Source organism: Lepidochelys kempii, chromosome 1 (genome assembly GCF_965140265.1).
Source record: "Lepidochelys kempii isolate rLepKem1 chromosome 1, rLepKem1.hap2, whole genome shotgun sequence".
NCBI lineage: Eukaryota > Metazoa > Chordata > Testudines > Cheloniidae > Lepidochelys > Lepidochelys kempii.
In genome coordinates this window covers 67845483-67866972 of record NC_133256.1, presented here as the reverse complement: position 1 = coordinate 67866972, position 21490 = coordinate 67845483, and the positions used below count along the sequence as shown (strand labels likewise).

The 21490-nt window shown below is 40.4% G+C and overlaps 1 protein-coding gene across 6 annotated transcripts in view; it reads right to left on the bottom strand.

The window, feature by feature from the left end:
* The window catches only part of TDRD3 (tudor domain containing 3), a 442979-nt gene that overhangs the window by 125080 nt on the left and 296409 nt on the right, over positions 1 to 21490 (bottom strand). Inside the window, exons 13-16 of one of the 6 annotated variants that reach the window (XR_012159207.1) lie at positions 18932 to 19066; positions 18262 to 18283; positions 9128 to 9209; positions 6692 to 7519 (exon numbers count right to left, since the gene is read on the bottom strand). The exons of 2 other annotated variants lie outside the window; for them this stretch is intronic. Coding sequence is in view for 2 of the 4 variants with exons in the window: in XM_073346164.1 (XP_073202265.1) it covers positions 18947 to 19066 (120 nt within the window). In the remaining 2 variants the exon portion in view is untranslated. Of the gene's footprint in view, positions 1 to 6691; positions 7520 to 9127; positions 9210 to 12536; positions 18284 to 18931; positions 19067 to 21490 lie in introns of those variants that run through there. 3 more of the 6 variants (XR_012159206.1, XM_073346164.1, XM_073346179.1) reach the window with 3 other exon arrangements.

Here is a 21490-nt window from a genome sequence, read left to right as displayed (position 1 = left end):
ATACCATTTATTTAAATATTTTTGGATATTTTGTACATTTTCAAACAATTGATTTCAATTACAACACAGAATACAAAGTGTATAGTGCTCACTTTATATTATTTTTATTACAAATATTTGCACTGTAAAAAACAAATTTTATTTTTCAGTTCACCTAATACAAGTACTGTAGTGCAACATCTTTATCATGAAAGTTGAACTTACAAATGTACAAAAAAACCTGCACTCAAAAATAAAACAATGTAAAACTTTAGAGCCTACAAGTCCACTCAGCCCTACTTCTTGTTCAGCCAATCGGTAAGGCAGACAAGTTGGTTTACATTTGCAGAAGATAATGCTACTCGCTTGAAGGGCCGAAATCTATATGCTATTTATGTAACAACCTGATATATAGACTGTGTCAGCTCTTTTTACAGGCCCAAAGTCCAGAGTTTGGTCAAGAGGCCAGAGCCTAAGGCAAATAGTGAACAATATTAGCTAAGAAGCAGAACAAACAAAAGACAACCTTGCTTATTGCTGAGATAAGCTTGGTCAGCATGATGCCAGATGGAGAAATATAACTGGTGGCTATATCTAAAAGTTGCAAACAGACCTAAGGAATGAAAGGGGCCCTGTTTCTTCCGTAGAAGAGGTGCCTTCCTACACACCAACCTTGAGTTTATGGAAGAGGTTCAAACTTGTCAGTATGAGATATGACATCCTCCCTCTCACAGATGTACACCCCTCCTCCAAGCCATTACCAGTGCCTGTCTTAGAAACACAAATGAGCAACTAAAAAGCAATCTTCATTGCCATGTACTTTTCATTTGTCTCTTTGCTTTAACCCCTAGGTATGTACCTGAGGACAATCAGAGGAGCTACTTCGTTCCTATGGATCCCGAATCAGAATTCAACATATATATTTTATAATAACACAGTTTATACATTGTTTAAAGGAAAACACCTGAGTACTAATTGTATGTTACTTCTTAACCTGAAACCATGGGCAGAGACATTATGTAATCGTTGTCAATTGGTTACTGTGCTTATTTTGTCTTGCTGCTAGACCTATCCAGGGGTTTGGGACTGCCTACCCTGCCATTTCCCTCTGCCCAAGGAAAATCCATATAATCCATTGTAATCAATTGTTTGGCAGTGTCTCTGAGCCTAATAAGCAAGGTGACACTCCGCCAGCGCTGTGCATAATAAACCCACGTGGTTGATTCTACACGGTGTCCATACTTTCTTCCTTCACTGCGTGTTTACAATGTCACCTGAAAGTAAGAACAGGCATTAACAGGTTACTGTTGTAGCTGGCATCACAAGATATTTACGTGCCATTTGCACTAAAGATTCATATGTCCCTTCATTCTTCAACCACGACTCCAGAGGCCATACGTTCATGCTGATGATGGATTCTACTGGATAACAATCCAAAGCACACAATGAAGACCAATGCACATACATTTCCATTATCTAAGTCAGATGTCACCAGAAGGTTGATTTTCTTTTTTGGTGGTTTGGGTTCTGTAGTTTCTGCAGCAGCATATTGCTTTTTTAACTCTTCTGAAAGCATGTTCCACACCTCCTCCCTCTCAGATTTGGGAAGGCACTTCAGATTCTTAAAACTTGAGTCAAGTGCTGTAGCTATCTTTAGAAATCTAACATCTTTGTGTTTTGTCAAATCTGCAGTGAAAGTGTTCTTAAAATGAACAACATGTGCTAGGTCATCATAGGAGACTGCTATGACATGAAATATATGGCAGAATGAAAGTAAAAGAGCACAGGAGACATGCAATTCTTCCCCAAGGAGTTCAGTCACAAATTTAATTAATGCTTTTTTTTAACGAGTATCATCAGCATGGAAGCATGTCCTCTGGAATGGTGACCAAATCATGAAGGGGATACGAATGTTTAGCATATCTGGCATGTAAATATCTCGCAACACCAGCTACAAAAGTGCCATGAGAATACCTGTTCTCACTTTCAGGTGACATTGTAAATAAGAAGTGTGCAGCATTATCTTCCATAAATGTAAACAAACTTGTTTGTCTGAGCGATTGGCTGAACAATAAGTAGGACTGAGTGGACTTGTAGGCTCTAAAGTTTTACATTGTTTTGTTTTTTTGAGTGCAGTTATGTAACAAAAGAATTTATATTTGTAAGTTGTACTTTCACAATAAAGAGACTGTATGATGTGTATTGAAAAATACTATTTCTTTTGTTTATGATTTTTACAGTGCAAATATTTGTAATAAAAAATAATACAATGTGAGCACTGTACATTTCTGTGTTGTAATTGAAATAAATATATTTGAAAATGTAGAAAAATATTCAAAATATTTAATACATTTCAATTGATATTCTATCGTTTAACAGTGTGATTAAAAGTGTGATTAATAGCAATTAATATTTTTAATCACAATTTTTGAAATAATCACATGAGTTAACAGATTAATTGACAGCTCTACAAAATAGATTTCATTTCATTTTTGTTTCAAGCACTATATATGCATTGTTGATATAAAGTCAAAATTAAAACAAAACATTTTGATTTTATCAATACAAATTGACCGGACACCGGGGGTGGGGGGGAATATTGGTTCTTGGGAATTGATTTTTTGTTCCAATTCAGTGTCTGAATGTCACTCAAAGCAGATAATCCAAGTTTCAACCAGCTCTACCTAAAAGTACGTCAGAAGACCAATAGCAGAATGCTGAGTGGAGAACCTTGGAATCAGGAATTTACTACCCTTGTTAGCCCAACCAAACTAAGGTTTGTTAACTCTTGGGGCATACCTGAAAGCCTGCCTCACTAAAGGCTTTTTCTGAAAGAGAAGGCTTACTGAAGAGTTTTTGTTTCATTTTTCTCTTGCACGAGTGATTATATTTTTATAGACAAATTATTTAGACTGATATTAATATGCTTGAGTTTATGTTGTTTGTGTGCTTAGAGGTGTTTTGTGTTTGATAGATCAGTTTGGAAATCAAGAAAATAAGACATAAGGAGACCCATATTATCATCTTCTTTTTTCCATATGTTGGATCAATGATCAAGGTTAAATGCCGTGACAATATTTCATTTAAAAAATAAAAAGCCTTTCCCCTGAGAAACAGGTTGATGCAAACATTCTCTATCCAATCAAATCAATCATACTCAAGCGCCTAAAGAATCAGAGCAATGCAGCAACTTTTAAACAGAGTTAACTCAAACACAGGAAGGATAACTACTCCAGTATAGGACAGGGACTATAAAGATATGGAAAATAAGTTCCCTTCTTACATTATGAGAATCCCATGGTGGCCAGTTACACAAGCTTTCTAGTTACTGTGTACCACCAAGCAATGTACGTAGCTAGAGGGAGAAATGGGACATGGATGTTGACCTCAGTGCTTCATAAATAAAAATAGTTATGTACACATTTCATTTGTATCTGGACCAGTCCATTTACATTTGATAATTTCAGAATCACATGAGTGTGCCATAGAGGAAAGGCACATCATATTTTGTACAGATTCTTTGAATTTTCATGGATAAATTAAATTGACTTTGTATTGTTTTGCGTTTCACTAAATCAGACTGCTCTTTTCCTGGTTTTTATGGATTTAGTTCAAGAAAGCAAGAGATTTCAGATAATATAAAAAATTATTTCAATTTCACTGACTGCTTTGGTACATCGATTGTAGGGCTCTGTCCTTAATAATACTTGTCCAAGCACACAGTCTACTAGCACTGAAAAGACAAAACTACTTTTTAAGTAGCACTATAACCTGTATAGCTTTGTGAAGTTGAATAGCTGCTGTAAGGGTCTCATTGATAATGCTGGAAGGGAAACGTCAAACAGCAATCAGCAAACAGAGTGAAGCATGTGCATAAGTGTTTGCAGATTTGAGACCACAGTATTTGCCTTATATATTATATAAATTTATTTAATTACATCAGTATAAACCCTCTTTTTGTTGTAGTCGTTCTGGTATTCTTGGTGTATTTTGTATTAGCACTTAGTAGAGAGAAATTCAACTTCCACTCAGGAATGGATACTTTCAAACATGTTATTAACACTTCCTGTGATGGGGTTTACAAACCCCATACAAAGGCTGAGGCAGGGGAAGGGCTAGGCCCAGAAGGCCTTGTCCCTCAGAATCTGTCGAGCATGCTCCTGGGAAGAAGACCAATATAAAGGGAGCTCCTGCAGCCCCAGTTAAGGGAAGAAAGAGAGTGCATTTCAAGGAGTACCACTTTGCAGCAGCAGAAGCTGCTGCTACTGATGGGATGTGGCTGTGAGTTTCTTCCCTCCCCACCCCAGCCAAGAACCATGGGCAAGGGGGACGAGAGGGCCACAGGCATTGGCCCTAGACTGCAGGGATTTTGAAGTAAAGACTAAATAAACTACAGCCACATGCCAAACTGAGACACAAGGTCTGGTAGGAAGTGGCCCGGGGGGAAGGTGAGCAAAGGGCTGGCCAAACCTAGGCCATATCACACCACTGAACTTTCAGAGCCCTGGGTGGGGGCCAGGTGGAAAGGGAGGGTCCGAGTCCCCCTACCCACTGCAGAGATACAACTCCTGGCCCCAAGGAGGGCAGACCTAGGGGTTACCAGCCAAGAAGCAAATCCAGCTGGGCCAGTCCATCCAGAGGACCAGAACACCCCAAACTGATAAAAAGACTGGAATCATAGGCCCAGACCACAAGGTCTACTGACTGACGAAATCACCCTGCTAAACTTACCTGGGTGAAACTCACCTTTGTGCAGAGGACCATCACAATCATAGGACTGGAAGGGACCGCGAGAGGAAACAGAGCAGGAACACCTCATATATGACCTAGAAACCAGGGGGACTCCCTACAGGTTTCAGAAGTGCTACTGGTCTGGTGGTGGGCCCCAAAGACTCCCTAGTGGGCCTCAAAGACTCCTGGAAGGGACCTCAAAGACTCCTGGAAGGGACCTTGAGAGTTTTATAGTCCAGTCCCCTGCACTCAAGGCAGGATTAAATATTATCTAGACTATCCCTGACAGGTGTTTGTCTAACCTGGTCTTAAAAATCTCCAATGATGGAGTTTCCAGAACCTCCCTAGGTAATTTATTCCAGTGCTTAACCACTCTGACAGTTAGGAAGTTTTACCTAATAACAAATCGAATCCGCCTTTGCTGCAATTTAAGACCACTGCTTCTTGTCCTATCCTCAGAGGTTAACAACAACACTTTTTCTCCCTCCTCCTTGTAATAACATTTTGTGTACTTGAAAACTGTTATCAGGTCCCCTCTCAGTCTTCTCTTCTCCAGACTAAAGAAATCTTCCCTCATAGGTCATGTTTTCTAGACCTTTAATCATTTTTGTTGCTCTTCTCTGGATTTTCTCCAATTTGTCCACATCTTTCCTGAAATGTGGCACCCAGAACTGGACACAATCAGTTGAGGCCTAATCAGCATGGAATAGAGTGAAATTTTTACTTATTGTGTCTTGCTTACAACACTCCTGCTAATACATCCCAGAATGATATTTGCTTTTTTTTGCAACGATGTTACACTGTTGACTTATATTTAGCTCATGATCCACTATGACCCCCAGATCCCTTTCCGCGGTACTCCTTCCTAGGCAGTCATTTCCCATTTTCTATCTGTGCAACTGATTGTTCCTTCCTAAATGGAGTACTTTGCTTTTTGTCCTTATTGAATTGCATCCTATTTACTTCTGACTGTTTCTCCAGTTTGTCCAGATCATTTTGAATTTTAATCTTATCCTCCAAAGCACTTGCAACCTTTCCCAGCTTCATATCATCTGCAAACTTTATAAGTGTACTCTGTATGCCATTATCTAAATCACTGATGAAGATATAGAACAGTCTCGGACCCAGAACTGATCTCTGTGGGACCCCAGTTGACATGCCCTTCCAGCTTGACTGTGAACCACTGATGATTATGCTCTGGGAACAGTTTTCCAACCAGTTATACACCCACCCTGTAGTAACTCCATCTAGGTTGTTTTTCCCTAGTTTGTTTATGAGAAGGTCATGCGAGACAGTATCAAAAGCCTCACTAAAGTCAGGATATACCACATTTACTGCTTCCCACTTATCCACAAGGCTTGTTACTCTGTCAAAGAAAGCTATCAGGTTGGCTTGACGCAATTTGTTCTTGATAAATCCATGCTGTTACTTATCACCTTAATATCTTCTAGGTGTTTTCAAATTGATTGCTTAATGATTTGTTCCATTATCTTTCCGGATACAGAAGTTAAGCTGACTGGTTTGGAATTCCCCGGGTTGTCCTTATTTCCCTTTTTACAGATTGGCAATATATTTCCCCTTCTCCAGGCCTCTGGAATCTCTCCCATCTCCTATGACTTTTAGAAGATAATCGCTAATGGCTCATATATCTCCTCAATCAGCTCCTTCAGTATTCTAGGATGTATTTCATCAGGCCCTGGTGACTTGAACACATCTACCTTGTCTAAATAATTTTTAACTTATTCTTTCCCTTATACACCATTTCAGTCCCATTTCAGCCATCAATATAAGGCTTACATGGGACGTGGGTGGTGCACAGGTCTTGTAGTGCCTCTCCGCACAGGGATAAAATTTTACCCATTCTGCAATAAGGATTAAAATGAAATGTAGCCTTCCCCACCTGGGGCCCCTTTTTCAAGCTTCAAAGAAGATTAATTAAAACATTTCCAACAGTAACGGAAGCAATAAAAGCAAAATGTGAAACTATAAGAAAAAGTGAGAATTTAATATTCAACAGTTCAAGTGTAATCTATGTTCTCCTGTGCCTTTGAGTCTGTCTTTGGTGCTGTAAGCCCAGTTAAAAGTACCTTGATGCAAAACCATACCTTACTGTGCCACGTTCAGACAATATCTGTTTCCACAGCAAAGTACAATCAAGTTTTTAAAAGGAAGTATTTAGCTAAAATTATTTAGGATATTACTGTTGAAATACTGACCAATTATCCTTCATTAGCCTTTTAAGCACATTTTGTGAATAGCATAGCATGCAGAGTCATAACTTTGGCCTCAGGTAATTTTGGAAAAGAACCATATGAAGTTGTGTGGGAGTCAGTCCATGATTCCACTCTACAGTAATTACTGGAGATGTTCTAACAAGTTTTAGAATGGTTATTCTAGAAAAATAAAATAATATTAAGGGCCCAATTCTGCTTCCATTTAATGTAGTAGGAGTTTTGCTATTTTCTTTAATGGAAGCAGGAATGGATGCGTAGTCCACTCCAAATGAATAAAAAGTAATACTGAAGTTTATACCAAAGGATGAGTAAAATATAAGGCAAAGAACAGAATAGTGCACCGTGGGTTTATTGATGGCAGCAGTAACAATTTGCTTTTTTCATATGTAAAAAGTATTTTGCTTCATACAACTAAGAACGTTAAAAAAAGTCTTGTGTGCTGATCAGCTCTGGATTCCTCCTGATCACAACAGCCGTCTTTCTTGTATTCTGTTCCTCAGGAAAAACCAGAAGTTCTTCTAGAAGTCTCGAGCACTGGGGGGTTGTCGATGACTTTTTCCCCCCCAAGAACTTTGCTAAATGAAAAAAATAAGATACATAAGCTACAAAGCTCTCTATTTTCTGTACAATTTCTATTTTTCATCCAAAAGAGTACGTATCTATTCTATTGTACTTAAGAGAAATAAGCCTTTAGAAGAGTAAACTGGAAGGTTATACTTCAATGCAATAGACATGACTAATACTATATTACCAAAAAAACAAAACAACCCTCCCCTGCCCCACACATACACTTCTAAGCAATGAGAGTCTATGAAAATGACATTTTTTTTCTTTGGTGAGAACTTCAAGGGACTTTGACAAAGAGGTTTAGAGTAATTGTGACGGAGCAAAGGGAAGTCTAAAAAATAAATAAATGACCAAGGCTTTTAGGATCTCCTCAGCCTCTCTCCAAGACCCACAATCCACAAAAGCAGAGATTTTTTCTCTTTTAGTTATCCTCCTCCCCCTACATTACAGTGATATTATCTCTAGCAAAGGTGGGCTAGACAGTATTTTAATTGAAGTTAGGAGCCAGATTCTGATACCTTTACTTGCTTTGAGTAGTACATTACTCCACAAGTAGCACTGTTGAAATCATATCTTATGTGATCTAATTACTACTGGCATTGAAGGGACAGTTCCAGTGGGTCTTTTATTGATTCTTCAATAAATGTTTGAACTAGAATCTCCCTAGCCCTTTTCCTAGATAGCAGTAAAGTATCCTTTCTAGTTTGGGTGTGCCCAGTCTGAGTTAGGTTGCCAACTTTCTAACTGCACAAAACCAAACACCCTTGCCCCGCCCCATCCCTGAGGCCCAGCCCCCACTCACTCCATTCCCCCTCCTTCCGTCACTCACTCTCCTCCACCCTCACTCACTTTCATCAGGTTGGGGCAGGGATTTGGGGTGCGGTGCAGGGTGAGGGCTCTGGCTGGGGGTGTGGACTCTGGGGTGGGGCCGGGGATAAGGGCTTTAGGGTGCAGCTCCTGTCGGGTGGTGCTTACTTCAGGTGGCTCCCGAAAGGGACTGGAATGTCCAGCTCCTAGGTGGAGGGGCTGGGGGCTCTGCGCACTGCCCATGCTCACAGGTGCCGCTCCCACAGCTCCCACTGGCTGCAGTTCCTGGCCAATGGGAGCTGCAGAGCTGGCACTTGGGGTGGGGCAGTGTGCAGAGGCCCCATGGCTGCCCCTGTGCCTAGGAGCCGGACATACTGGCCACTTCCAGGAGCCGTGCAGAGCCAGGACAGGCAGGGAGCTTGCCTTTGTCCCCCTGCGCTGCTCACCGGACTTTTAATGCCCCTTCAGCAGTGCTGACTGGAGCTGCCAGGTTCCCTTTTCGACCTGGTGTTCCGGTTGAAAACCGGATGCCTGGCAACCCAAAGCCTGAGCTTCCTGCCTCCCCTACTTGTAATATTTCTTCTTGAAAGAATCATTCTGTTACTGTGTCTTCTCAGTGAAAGCTGAATGAAAATTTTTCAAATTTTTGTGGGGCCATAACAATTGCTTGGAATAATCAAGATCATAAAATAATTTGTGGGTAAATTTTTACAAACAACCTAAGGGATTTACAAGTCTAGGTCCCATTTTCATAAGTGACCAAGGCACTTATGAAGTTATTAGGCTAAGTCAGTGGAAGGCTCGTTCACCTGTGCATCTACCAATGTGATATATGCCATCATGTGCCAGCAATGCCCCTCTGCCATGTACATTGGCCAAACTGGACAGTCTCTACGTAAAAGAATAAATGGACACAAATCAGACGACAAGAATTATAACATTCAAAAACCAGTCGGAGAAGACTTCAATCTCTTTGGTCACTCGATTACAGACCTAAAAGTGGCAATTCTTCAACAAAAAAACTTCAAAAACAGACTCCAACGAGAGACTGCTGAATTGGAATTAATTTGCAAACTGGATACAATTAACTTAGGCTTGAATAAAGACTGGGAGTGGACGGGTCATTACACAAAGTAAAACTATTTCCCCTTGTTTATTCTCCCTCCCTCCCCCCGTTCTTGTCAACTGCTGGAAATGGCCCACCTCGATTATCACAACAAAAGGTCCCCCCCACCTCCACCCCGCTCTCCTGCTGGTAATAGCTCACCTTTCCTGATCACTCTTGTTACAGTCTGTATGGTAACACCCACTGTTTCATGTTCTCTGTGTGTATAAAATCTCCCCACTGTATTTTCCACTGTATGCATCTGATAAAGTGAGCTGTAGCTCATGAAAGCTTATGGTCAAATACATTTGTTAGTCTCTCAGGTGCCACAATTACTTCTTTTCTTTTTGCGGGACACAGACTAATACGGCTGCTACTCTGAAACCTGTCAGTGGAACCTAAGTCTCTTTTGAAAATGGGACTCAGGCAGTTTTGAAAAATGTACCCACCATCTGTTCAAACTGCATAGATTTCAGCAATTTTTAATGCCATTCATGCTTATGTCTCTGTGCAGGGAAGATTATCAGTTGCATTAGATAGGACAAAAATGAATAAGAGATATAAAACCTTCAGGATATAATGCAACTATGAACCAAGCTGGCAAGTTATACCTTGACTGCCCATCACCAAGTTTCTTGCATCTTCTAGGTCTTTAACTAATGACATAGGAACGACTTCACTTCCTGCCTGAACAGTACCAAATTACTCTTTAAAGAGGAAATGACACCCTCTCAAAAGTTCTCAGAAATAGATATGAGGAAGGGGTCAGCATTTGGAGCCTTTCCCCAATTACCTAAGATCTCGTTCCTACAGCCCTGAAAGCTCTTGTGAGCTAAAGAAGATAAAGGGGAAGGGTCCATTTTGACTTTATTACCTATATTTAAAATTGGGGAGGAATAGATTATAATGCTACTCCTTCCTCCCAAAGTTGGTTTAAAACAAAAAATACAAACAAATTCTGACATGGGGAAGTGCAAAGGAAAACATTTAGGATGAATTTTCAGCATTGGTCTAGCTCTGTTCCACTGATTTCAATGACAAGACAGTGAGATTAATTCTAAATCCTGCAAATCTCACCCAAAATGTAATGAACAGAGAGCAGCATAGTGATCTACCTGAAAAAGATACTAAGAGGGCCTGTCTGATGGATGTCTTAGCTATATTTGAAAACCCATCCACTGCAATGTAAAGCTGACCTTTTCTTCACCTGCCTACACCTCAGACAGACCAATTTCCTCTATAGATTCTGTTGGACTCATCACAAACTCCACAAAGCAAACCTAGTAAGCTCAGTAAAATAAAGAGAACTTTGAGATATACTTCAGTATCCAAACGGATTAGTGAAACACACAGTTTTAAAATTAAGCACAAATGCTTACTACTGAGATGGTTAAAAGTCTAACCCATTTCTGGAAAAGTAAACAGCCATGCCTCTTTTCTAAAGATTCAACAGCAAACACTGACGCGGTGTGGGAGGGAAATAACTTGTATTACAAATTCCAGAAGGAATAAAGTCAAAAGACTGTTTTACTTGGAACCGTTACATTATCTAGCCTAAATGGGAACCTTCATTAAGCTCAGATACACATATAATCCTAGGTTTCAGAGTAACAGCCGTGTTAGTCTGTATTTGCAAAAAGAAAAGGAGTACTTGTGGCACCTTAGAGACTAACCAATTTATCTGAGCATAAGCTTTCGTGAGCTACAGCTCACTTCATCGGATGCATGTGAGCTGTAGCTCACGAAAGCTTATGCTCAAATTGGTTAGTCTCTAAGGTGCCACAAGTACTCCTTTTCTTTTTACATATAATCCTGTTGCTTCTCCTGTTACCTTGCTATCACTTCACTTCTTTTCCTAATTACAGAATTTACTTAGAGAACAAAAAGCTGTAAATATAATTTTGCCTTAAAATATTAATGCTTTCTTTTGGTGTAAAAATGGAATAAACTTTTAACATGAAGTATAATAAAGATTTTCTCTTTGTAATTATTTCCTATGCTTGGTATTGGAAGTTTTCCAAATACAATCTTAAAGTTAATAATAAAAATAAAAGTTGATCATCATCAGATTTAAACATTTTTATTAATATAAAATATGCACACAAATCCACAAACACAAATGTGTAATTTTCACATTTTTAAATAGTTTACATTTAGTCATAGTTACTGAGATTTAACATTATAATAGGCAAGGAAAGCAACTCATTTAATTTTTTGATCTAGTCCAACTGAAGATTCATATTAGTCAATGTGCAAATGATATAGTTTCATAGTGAGTTGTAATGACAATGAATATTGGATATGCATAACCCCACTACATTTTATATTTGAACTGCATAAATACAAGTACGTTAAGACTGAACTGCACTGGGACTGATAACATTAGCCAACGTGTAACAGTCTAAGCTGCCATTGGCCATTTATTACATTTGGCCAATAACCCCAAGTTTTGGGTAAGAAATAGCTATTGGATGTATCTTTTTGAGCAAGTTTTGAAATAAGCAGCTTCTGTGCAGAATTGGAGGACAGGAAATATCTAATTTCTTCAGCTAAGGAATAATGTTTTAAATTGTGAGGAAGAAGTATAGTGATATTTTAAAACATATTATTTGGACTGTCTCTTAAAAGATGATAAAACATGCTAAGAAACTGTATTCAGCTTCATGAGACACCTGTTTTTTTTTTTAAATCCTCTATTTTCTTTTAAAATAAATTATATATCAATTTTCTCTGCAGAATTTAATTACTAACTGCAGATAGAGCGTGTTTAAGTTTGTTTTGTTGTGCAGATATTTTTCCACCTAAATATAGCCACTTAATTTAGAGAGGTTTCAGAGTAGCAGCCGTGTTAGTCTGTATTCGCAAAAAGAAAAGGAGTACTTGTGGCACCTTAGAGACTAACAAAGTTATTTGAGCATAAGCTTTCGTGATGCTCAAATAAATTTATTAGTCTCTAAGGTGCCACAAGTACTCCTTTTCTTAATTTAGAGAGTTTCTGCAAAAAACCAATCATGATTGACATTTTAGAAAAATGTTAGAAAAATTGTATTTGCCACCCAGGATCAGACCAGCAGGTCCAGCTAATCCTGTATCCTGTCTCTGTCGTTGGTCTGTACTTGATGCTTCAAAGGAAGGTGTGAGGAGCCCTGTAGTAAACAATTACAGAATAATCTACTCATTGAGAAAGTTTCTTCCGAAATCCCATCAGTTAGTGGTTTGCTTATGTTGTGAAATATGAGGGTTACTACCGCCTCCCATCCTATATTTTCACCTATTATGCAACTGAGGATGTTCCCATTATCCATAAACACGCCTAATCCTTTTTTGAATCCTATTTAACTATAGGGATTAGATCTTAACCCCACTGAAGTCAACGGGAAACTCCAGGATTTCACTCTTGGCCTCAATTTATCTCACAGTAAAGAGTTCTTTTTAGTGGATCAAAATTTGTTGACTTTCCTTTTAATTAAATATCCTTTAGTTCTTGCAATATGAGGAAGGGTAAGAAGGAGCAACCAAATATAACTCTCTCTTAAATCCCTTCTTTTCCATCTCACTAAATTAAACAATCCCAAAACGTTTCAATCATTCTCTTATGGAAGAGGCATGGAAAGTCTAACCATTATCATCATCCATCTGTGGACTTCTATTACTCTTTCTATATCTCTTATGCAATAAGAGTGACCACAGCTGAACATGGTATTCCAAGACAGCTTGTACCATCAATTCATATAATGAAAATACAATATTTTCATTATAATTTGCTATTTTGTTAGCTTTATTGACAGCCACTGAACTTTGAAAGGGCTGTTTATTAAGTTCACCATGACACGCAAGTCTTTTTTTTTCCTCAGCAGATACAGTTAGTTTAGAATCCACATTTGTATATACCCCACAAGATTTGGAAATACATAAAGGTTTGTTTGTATTTTTAATTATCTGTGAAATTTCTGGTGTTGGTGACTCACTCACCTTCTCTCAGCAAATTTCTCAGTAAATGTATTGGGTTTTAAAAATTGAATCTCTACAGAACACTAAACAGGGTGTTCATAATTAGCTCAATTATTACTTTGATACAAGTCAGGAATAAATTTTGTATGCCCAATTGCCAAAACTAAATGAATAATCTCCAAGAAAGCAGGATATTTTAGCATATGATCAGAAAAGGAAAGTATTTGTCCTTTCGCCTCAGAAACACTAGTTGTGTTCATTGCAGAGTATGGGTGGAACATCCCCACTGCAAAACCCTACCCATGCCAGACCCACATGGCTGTGTCCACAATGGTGCTGTATCAGCCTGTGCCCTGGGCTGGATTTCTAGCAGGATATCCCATGCAGCGCATTCAATTGTGCCACTCTATAAACTCATGCACAATTTGATATGGGAGACCTAGTCCCTGCACTGAGATTCCACCTGCTCAATTACCTCTGCTGCCAGCTTCTCAGAGTTATCATCACAGAACTCTTGATTATGGGTACATTGCCTGAATTATGGGTCCTACTGATATCACACACACAGCTTTACCAGAAGCCTGGTGTCAGCTTCTGACCAATTGGCAGCATGGAGGAAAGATTTCTTGGATGGCATATCTGTTCAAATGGTGTGGAAATGCAGCAGAAATGGAGCAGGCAAACATGGGGTTAAAATGCAGTGCAGAAGAAGGGAATGGTTAGACAAGAAGAGCCCAGATGGAATTGTGGGATTTGATTGGAGGACTAACCGCGCTCAGGTTTGATTATCCTGCATTCTCACTGTAAAGTAGGCAGATTGCCAGGCTGAAGTGAAACCCAAGCTAAAGCCATGCCAGCTAATCTGTCTTAAAGCACTGTCAAAACTGGGTTAGAGGTTTTTCTGTGTGGACAGAAGAGGATTTGGGTCAACACCCAAGTTATAGGTAGGGCCCTACCAAATTCACAGTTCAATTTCACAGTCATAGGATTTTAAAAATCATAAATTTCATGATTTCAGCTATTTAAATCTGAAATTTCACAGTGTTGTAATTGTAGGGGTCCTGACCCAAAAAGGAGTTGTGTGGGGGTGGGGGAGCAAGATTATTATAGGAGGGGTTGTGTTACTGCTACCCTTACTTCTGCAAATGCTTCTGCAGCAGTGCTGCCTTCAGAGCTGGGCAGCTGGAAAGCCATGGACGCTGGCCAGGAACCCAGCTCTGAAGGCAGAGCCACAGCCACCAACAGTGCAGAAGTAACGATGGCATAATATAGTATGGCCACCCTTACTTCTGCACTGCTGCCTGCAGAGCTGGGCCCTCAGTCAGCAGCCACTGCTCTCTGGCTGCCCAGCTCTGCAGGCAGTGCAGAAGTAAAGGGGGCAATACTGCAACCCCCCTAAAATAGCCTTGTGACCCCCCTGCAACTCCTTTTTGGGTCAGGACCCACAACTTGAGAAACGCTGGTCTCCCCTATGAAATCTGTATCATATAGGGTAAAAACACACAAAAGACCAGATTTGACAGGGGGAGACCAGATTTCATGGTCCGTGATGTGTTTTTCTTGGCTATGAATTTGGTAGGGCCCTCGTTATAGTCTAGACTAACTCCGCAAAACTAACTCCGTGAAAACATACTCTAGCAGATAGACCTTGCAAAGGAATTTAGAGAAATATACTCCGAGCCATGTGAAGGAGGAAGAGGACAGCAGAAGCCAACCACAAATTTAAGTACTGCTTAATAAAAACAAACATATAAGAAAACAAGAGGCAACTGAAAAAGATTCACTGGTTTATGCTCACCAAATATGATGCGACTTAAGACATCACTTCACTCATTACTGACCTTTGATCAACAGTTAAAGATTGAAGGATTCATTAGATTCACACGAAAGAAAAAGGCTAACAAGCGGGGCATGCTTGATAACTCAGCTGTTAATAGCCACTGCATTTTTGTTTTAATTTAGTAACATCATGCTTTTTGGGGGTCTAGAGATTATATGGTTTGCCTTTTACATTTGTTAGCATAGATGTGAGTTACATTTTCTGAGGATGAATCATCTCAATTTTAAAATAATAAATTATTAATAAATTAATAACTATAGCTGCAAAGATAATCTTCACTACAGATTCAGACCACAGTGAAGATTTTTATGTGCTATTTTTTGTGCTGAAGTCAGGTATCTTTTCACCTGACCATTTCATGATAGGCTCACTGGGGCCTAGACTCTAATGCAAGTTCTGTAGACTCTTTTTGCTGGGCTCAGTGAGTCAATAAAAAAGGGAAATTACTTGGCTGTGTACATTGCTCATAAAAGGGCTGAAGTGCGGGAGTCTTGGACAAAGGAAGACAATACTGATTTCAGTAGGAATTTCACTTATGTATCTGAGAGGAGACTTTGGGTAACTGGACATGGAACAGAAGGAATAGGCATCTGAATAGGAAAAAACAGGAGCAGTCCCCTGGCAACGAATTCCACTGATTGACTGTATCTTGTGTAAAGAAGTATTTCCTTATGTTAGTTTTAAACTGGCTGCCTACTAATTTCATTGGGTGACCTCTAGGTCATGTGTTACGTGAGGGGGTAAATAACACTTCCTTATTCACTTTCTCTATACCATTCATGTCATATGCCCCCTCAGTTGTTGCTTTTCTCAGATGAACAGTCCCAGTCTTTTTAATTTCTCCTCATAGGGAAGCTGTTCCATACCCCTAATTATTTTGTAGCCTTTCTCAGTACTTTTTCAAATTCTAATACATCTTTTCTGAGATGGGACGACCAAACTGGACACAGTACACAAGGTGGGGACGTACGATGTACTTAGATAGTGACATTATGGTATTTTCTGTCTTATTATCTATGCTTTCCTAATGGTTCCTAACATACTGTTAGCTTTTTTGGCTGCTGCTACACATTGAGTGGATGTTTTCAGAGAACTATCTACAAGGACTCCAAGGTCTCTTTCTTGAGTAGTAACAGCTAAGTTGGATCATATGGCGTCACTTCCCCTCCAGCGTGATCTACGCTGGTATTCCTATATATTTTGTACTCTGGTATTACTGTGTCCAATTTATTACCATGATTCCGCCAAGTTTCTGAGATGCCCATTATATCAATGCCCTAATTCAATACCAGGCACTCAAGTTCACCCATCTTAGACTTCTTGCATTTGTATTCAAGCACTTGTGAAATTTGTCAATATTTAGCTGTCTGCCTTCATGTGATGTAATTGAATGGGACTCTTTTGTTTATCTGTTTCTCTTCAATTCCTACATGTACTTTATCAACTTCTATCCTCTCCTCTTTAATAGGATATAGAGTATCCCCATTAATAAATCCTCCCCTAAGGGACGTGTCTGTTCGAACTATGTGGTCCTCCACACCTGTCCGCTTTCTCCCTGCCCTTAGTATACAAACTCCTCTATGGCCTTTTTAATTTTGCATGCCAGTGGTCAAGCTCCATTTTGATTTAGGTGGAGCCCATACTTCCTGTATAGATTCCTCCTTTCCCAAATTGTTCCCTGGCTCGTAATAAACCTAAATCCCTTCTCCGAACACCATTATCTCATCCACTCATGGAGACTCTAAAGTTCTGCCTGTCTAATTGACCACGTGTGTGGAGCTGGAAGCATTTCAGAGAATACTACCTTGGAGGTCCTGGATTTTAATCTTTCTTAGAAGCCTTAATTTGGCCTCCAGGACCTCTCTTCTACCTCTCTCTAAGTCACTGGTACTTAGATGTGCCACAACCATAAGCTCCTCCTCAATACTGTGCATAAGTCTATCTAGATATTTTGAGAGGTCAGTAATGTTTGCACTCATCAGGCAATTCACCATGCAATTCTCCCAGTCATCACAAACACAATTATCTGTATTTCTAATCACTGAATCCCCATTACTATTATCTGCCTTTTCCCTCCTAGGGGGGCACTGTCAGTGTAAGAGAATACCATGACATCATCTGGAAGTACAGACTAACACGGCTACCACTCTGAAACCTGCAACTATGAGATTGTTTCCCTCTGCTCCAGCTTGATGTTCTCCTTCCCCAAGATTTTCACCTTCTCAACAGCACAGAGGCTGGCAAACTGGGCGTGGGACTGCTCTACTGTGTCCCAGAACATTGTCTCTATGTACCTCTGTCTCTCTTATCTCCTCCAGTTCAGTCACTCTAGTCTCAAGAGTCTGCACTCAGTTTCTGACAGCCATGAGCTCCTTGCACCAAATGCACATACAGTGGTGGATCAGCCACTGGGCCAATGGGATCCGTGCCAGGAGCCTGGGCCAATTAGGGTACCTCTGTGCCCCAAACCCACTCTTCCCACCGGGCGCTCCTGCTGGGGAGCAGGATCGGGGTGCAGTGACTTGCCCCGCTCTGCCCGGCTGGGGCTCCTGCTGGGGAGCAGGGGAAGGCCCCGTGTCACAACAGTGCTCCAGGGCAGAACTGGCAGGAGCGGGGACAGGGTGGGACAAGCCCCCGCGCCCCAACCCCATTTCCCTGGCAGGAGAGCCGGGGGGAGAGGAGGACTTCAGGTTGGAAGGGTTGGGGAGGGCCCCCCCACTTGCTCTGGCCCAGGGTTCCACAAACCCCTAATCTGCCTCTGTGTACACATATGCCATCTGCCCACAAGGCAGGCAAACATACATGCTGCATTCAGTGCAATAAACTGGACAGCCCCCACTCTGCTGTCAGTATTCAGGTATACCTCATCAAAACATTCAGGGACAAAAACGCCAAATATATTTTCATCTGTCTATGTTCTGTCTACAGAATTGTACCCTATGTATGCACAATTTACTACCAAAAAGATATTAAGTCTTTATAGTTAAGGGGGAAAAGAACTAAATCAAAGCAAAACAGTATAAAATTAGTTGTGTAAAAGCTTTTACTTCTGACTGCAAAGGGTTGATTCTGAAAAAAATATATTAATAGTAAATTAGTAATAGTAAAATAGTAAATAGTACAATTTGTAATTAATAGTAAATCTTTATTTTAAAGATTACATATTAGGTTGTTTTATTATCAGCTTGATATAATATTTTGAAAGGAAAACATGAAACTTTTAAATTTAGTGTAATTGTTAAAACAAGTATTTTATAAAGACACAAACACTCTAGTACATACATAAAGCTGTAATAACAGTCATTTCTAGGTGTGGATTTTTGGCTTATGCCGCATTATACTTCTGAAAAATGCCATTATTACAATATAAAGCAGGCCATGTCATGTGTTACTGCTTACTTATTTTAATAAGACTTTTTATAAGAAACACTCATTTTCCCCCCTAGGAACTTTACACTGTAAATTTGGTCCTAGTATTTTATAATAGAAATTACTATAATTTATGGTACTTTTTCAACCTGCTCACCATTGGCAACTCAACACCGGAGACCTCAAGGCAACCTTGTCATTAACAAAGCTTCAAAGTTCTTTTTCTTTTTAATTATGGTAACTTTGAACAGGTTATATTATAACATTGAGGTACATACCCTTTGCCACAATGGATGCACTTTGTTGAAACTGAAATCCACAAATAAAATGTCACTACTACATATTTACCTTTTATTTTTCCTATCAGTTTCTAGCCCTTGGGGGTTGATAAAACTGTTGAGTTGGTCGTGTGGACCGCCTTGGCTGACCATCACCTCCTCTGCGGAACTCTAGAGTTTGTTCATAACCATCTTCCTCCTCCTCCTGCAGGTAAACAGCATTGTTTTAAACGTAGAAAGTAAATGAATGCATTATATATGAATAGAAACTGCTGCTTCTATGCAGATAATCACTCAGGAAACTACCATGACATGGAAACTGCCATAATGGATGACTATTTCAATTCTTTCAAATTTTTTCAAAACTGGGAAATCAAATAGTAAAATATTGAAAAGTTTCAAAACTAGATCTCAGAAACAGCAGGAAAAGGTTAAAGGGACTTGCAGCAGAGACATACATGTATAAAAGTACAATTATTTACCAAAAGTCATACAAGCAACATAATCAAAGAAGCAAGATATTTTTGCCAAAACCAGTGAAAGCTGGAGAAACTGGCCCTGGAGAGATTAGAAACATGGGGGGAATGCAACAAAGAGAAATTCAACATGGAAAAATGCAAACGAAGAAATCTGGGGAGAAATGTTCAGAAATACAGATCTGAAACAAGAGGTATATATCCATAAAGGAGTAATGCTGAAAAGGCCAACAAGCAACAGTGAACAGCAAATTAGATATGAATTTGCAATGTGCAGTGGTAATAAAAATAGCCTCTGTATATTTAGAGGCACCAGGTAATGGTGTAGAGAAGCAATTACACATCTAGTATATTGCATTCTGTCCTGGGCACCTCAAAACAAGAGAGATATTGACAAATTACAGCGAGTTCACAGAAGAGCAACAAAAATAATTAGGGGGCTGGAAAGATTGATTTATGAAAGAAGATGAAACGAGCTAAATATATAGCTTCTCTAAAATGTTTTGAGGTGCAAAATATTAGCTGTCTACAAAACTTAAAGGGTGTATACATTAAGAATGGGGAAGAATTATTTTGAGTGGCACAAGAGGATATAAAAACAGTTACCTACATTTTCATGACTGTTGTTTTTCAAGATGTGTTGCTCATGTCCATTCCATTCTAGGTGCGTGTGCCCCCATGTACACAGTTGTCGGAGATTTTTGCCTTAGCGGTATCCATAGGGTGAGCTGTTTTGCTCTATTGAGTGCCACACTCATGCATTGGTATATTAGGCACTGCTGACCCTACGACCTCTCAGTTCCTTCTTGCTGGCAACTCCGACAGAGGGGTAGGAGGGCGGGTAATGGTCGAAGAACAACAGTTAAACAAAAAGGCAGGTAATCATTTTATCATCTTCGTGTGCTTGCTCATGTCGATTCCATTCTAGGTGACTCACAAGCAGTATCCTCACAGGGGGGCTCAGAGTTCACAGTCTAGCGGCTTGCAGTACTGCTCTACCGAAGCCAGCATCATCCTTGGCCTGCTGGGTAACTGCATAATGGGAGGTGAATATGTGGACGGACATGGTAGGTGGCTCTGGTAGAGGGTTTTCTGAGTAGAGTCGAGGACCGGTCCAAAGAAATCTATGTGTTGTAGAGGCATTATGGTGTATTTTTTCTCGTTTATCAATAGCCCCAGATCACGACAGGTGGAGCAAATGAGATCGAGATGCCGCTGCACCTGATCCCAGGACCAGCCCTTTATTAGCCAATCATCAAGGTATGGATACATTTGCACCACTTGGTGCCTCAGGTAAGTGGCCACTGGTGCTATGCACTTTGTAAACACTTTTGGGGCTGACGAGAGACCGAAGTGCAGCGCCTTATTTGAAAATAGCAGTGGCCCAACACAAAATGGAGGAAACGCATGTGCCCCTGGAAAATAGAAATAGGTGTCATTCAAGTCAAGGGCAGCATACCAGTCTCCTGGATCCAGGGAGCGAATAATGGAGGCCAGCGAGACCATGCAAAACCTGAGAGACTTGTTGAGGTGGTCTGGGGCTCCCTTTTGCTTTTGGGATTAGGAAATAACGGAGCATAATCCTTTTCCCCTCAAGTGTGGAAAGACCTCCCTCTACCGCCCCTAGGCATAGGAGGCTCTCCACTTCCTGAACAGGAGTTGCTCGTGAGAAGGGTCCCTGAAGAGGGACGGGGAAGGGAGGTGGGAGGGAGGGTTGGTCACAAATTGCAGGGTGTAGCCTGAAAATATTATGTTGAGCGTCCAACTGTTCAAGGTCAACCGCGACCAGGCTGACCGGAAGGGAAGCAGTGGTTGAGGAAAGAACAGGGAGGTGGATCCTGGGAAGTGACTGGGGCACCGTCCGAGTGCACATCCTCAAAACACCTGCTTTTGGCTTCCTTGGCCTGTGGAAGAACAAGGTTGGAAGGAGGAACAGGAAGACAAATGGTCACGCCATTTAAATCCTTTGTCTCTGACCTTCTTTCTGTAGGATTTGGACCGGGGGACACCCCGGGGCCTCAATGGAGGTGAAGGCGGCAGTGGTTAGAACGGCTTTCTAGCCTGCTGGGGGGTTTCAAGGCCCAAGGAACAAAGAGTTGCACAGGAGTCTTTAAGGCCATGGAGCCATGCATCAGTCAGCTCCCAAAAGAGCC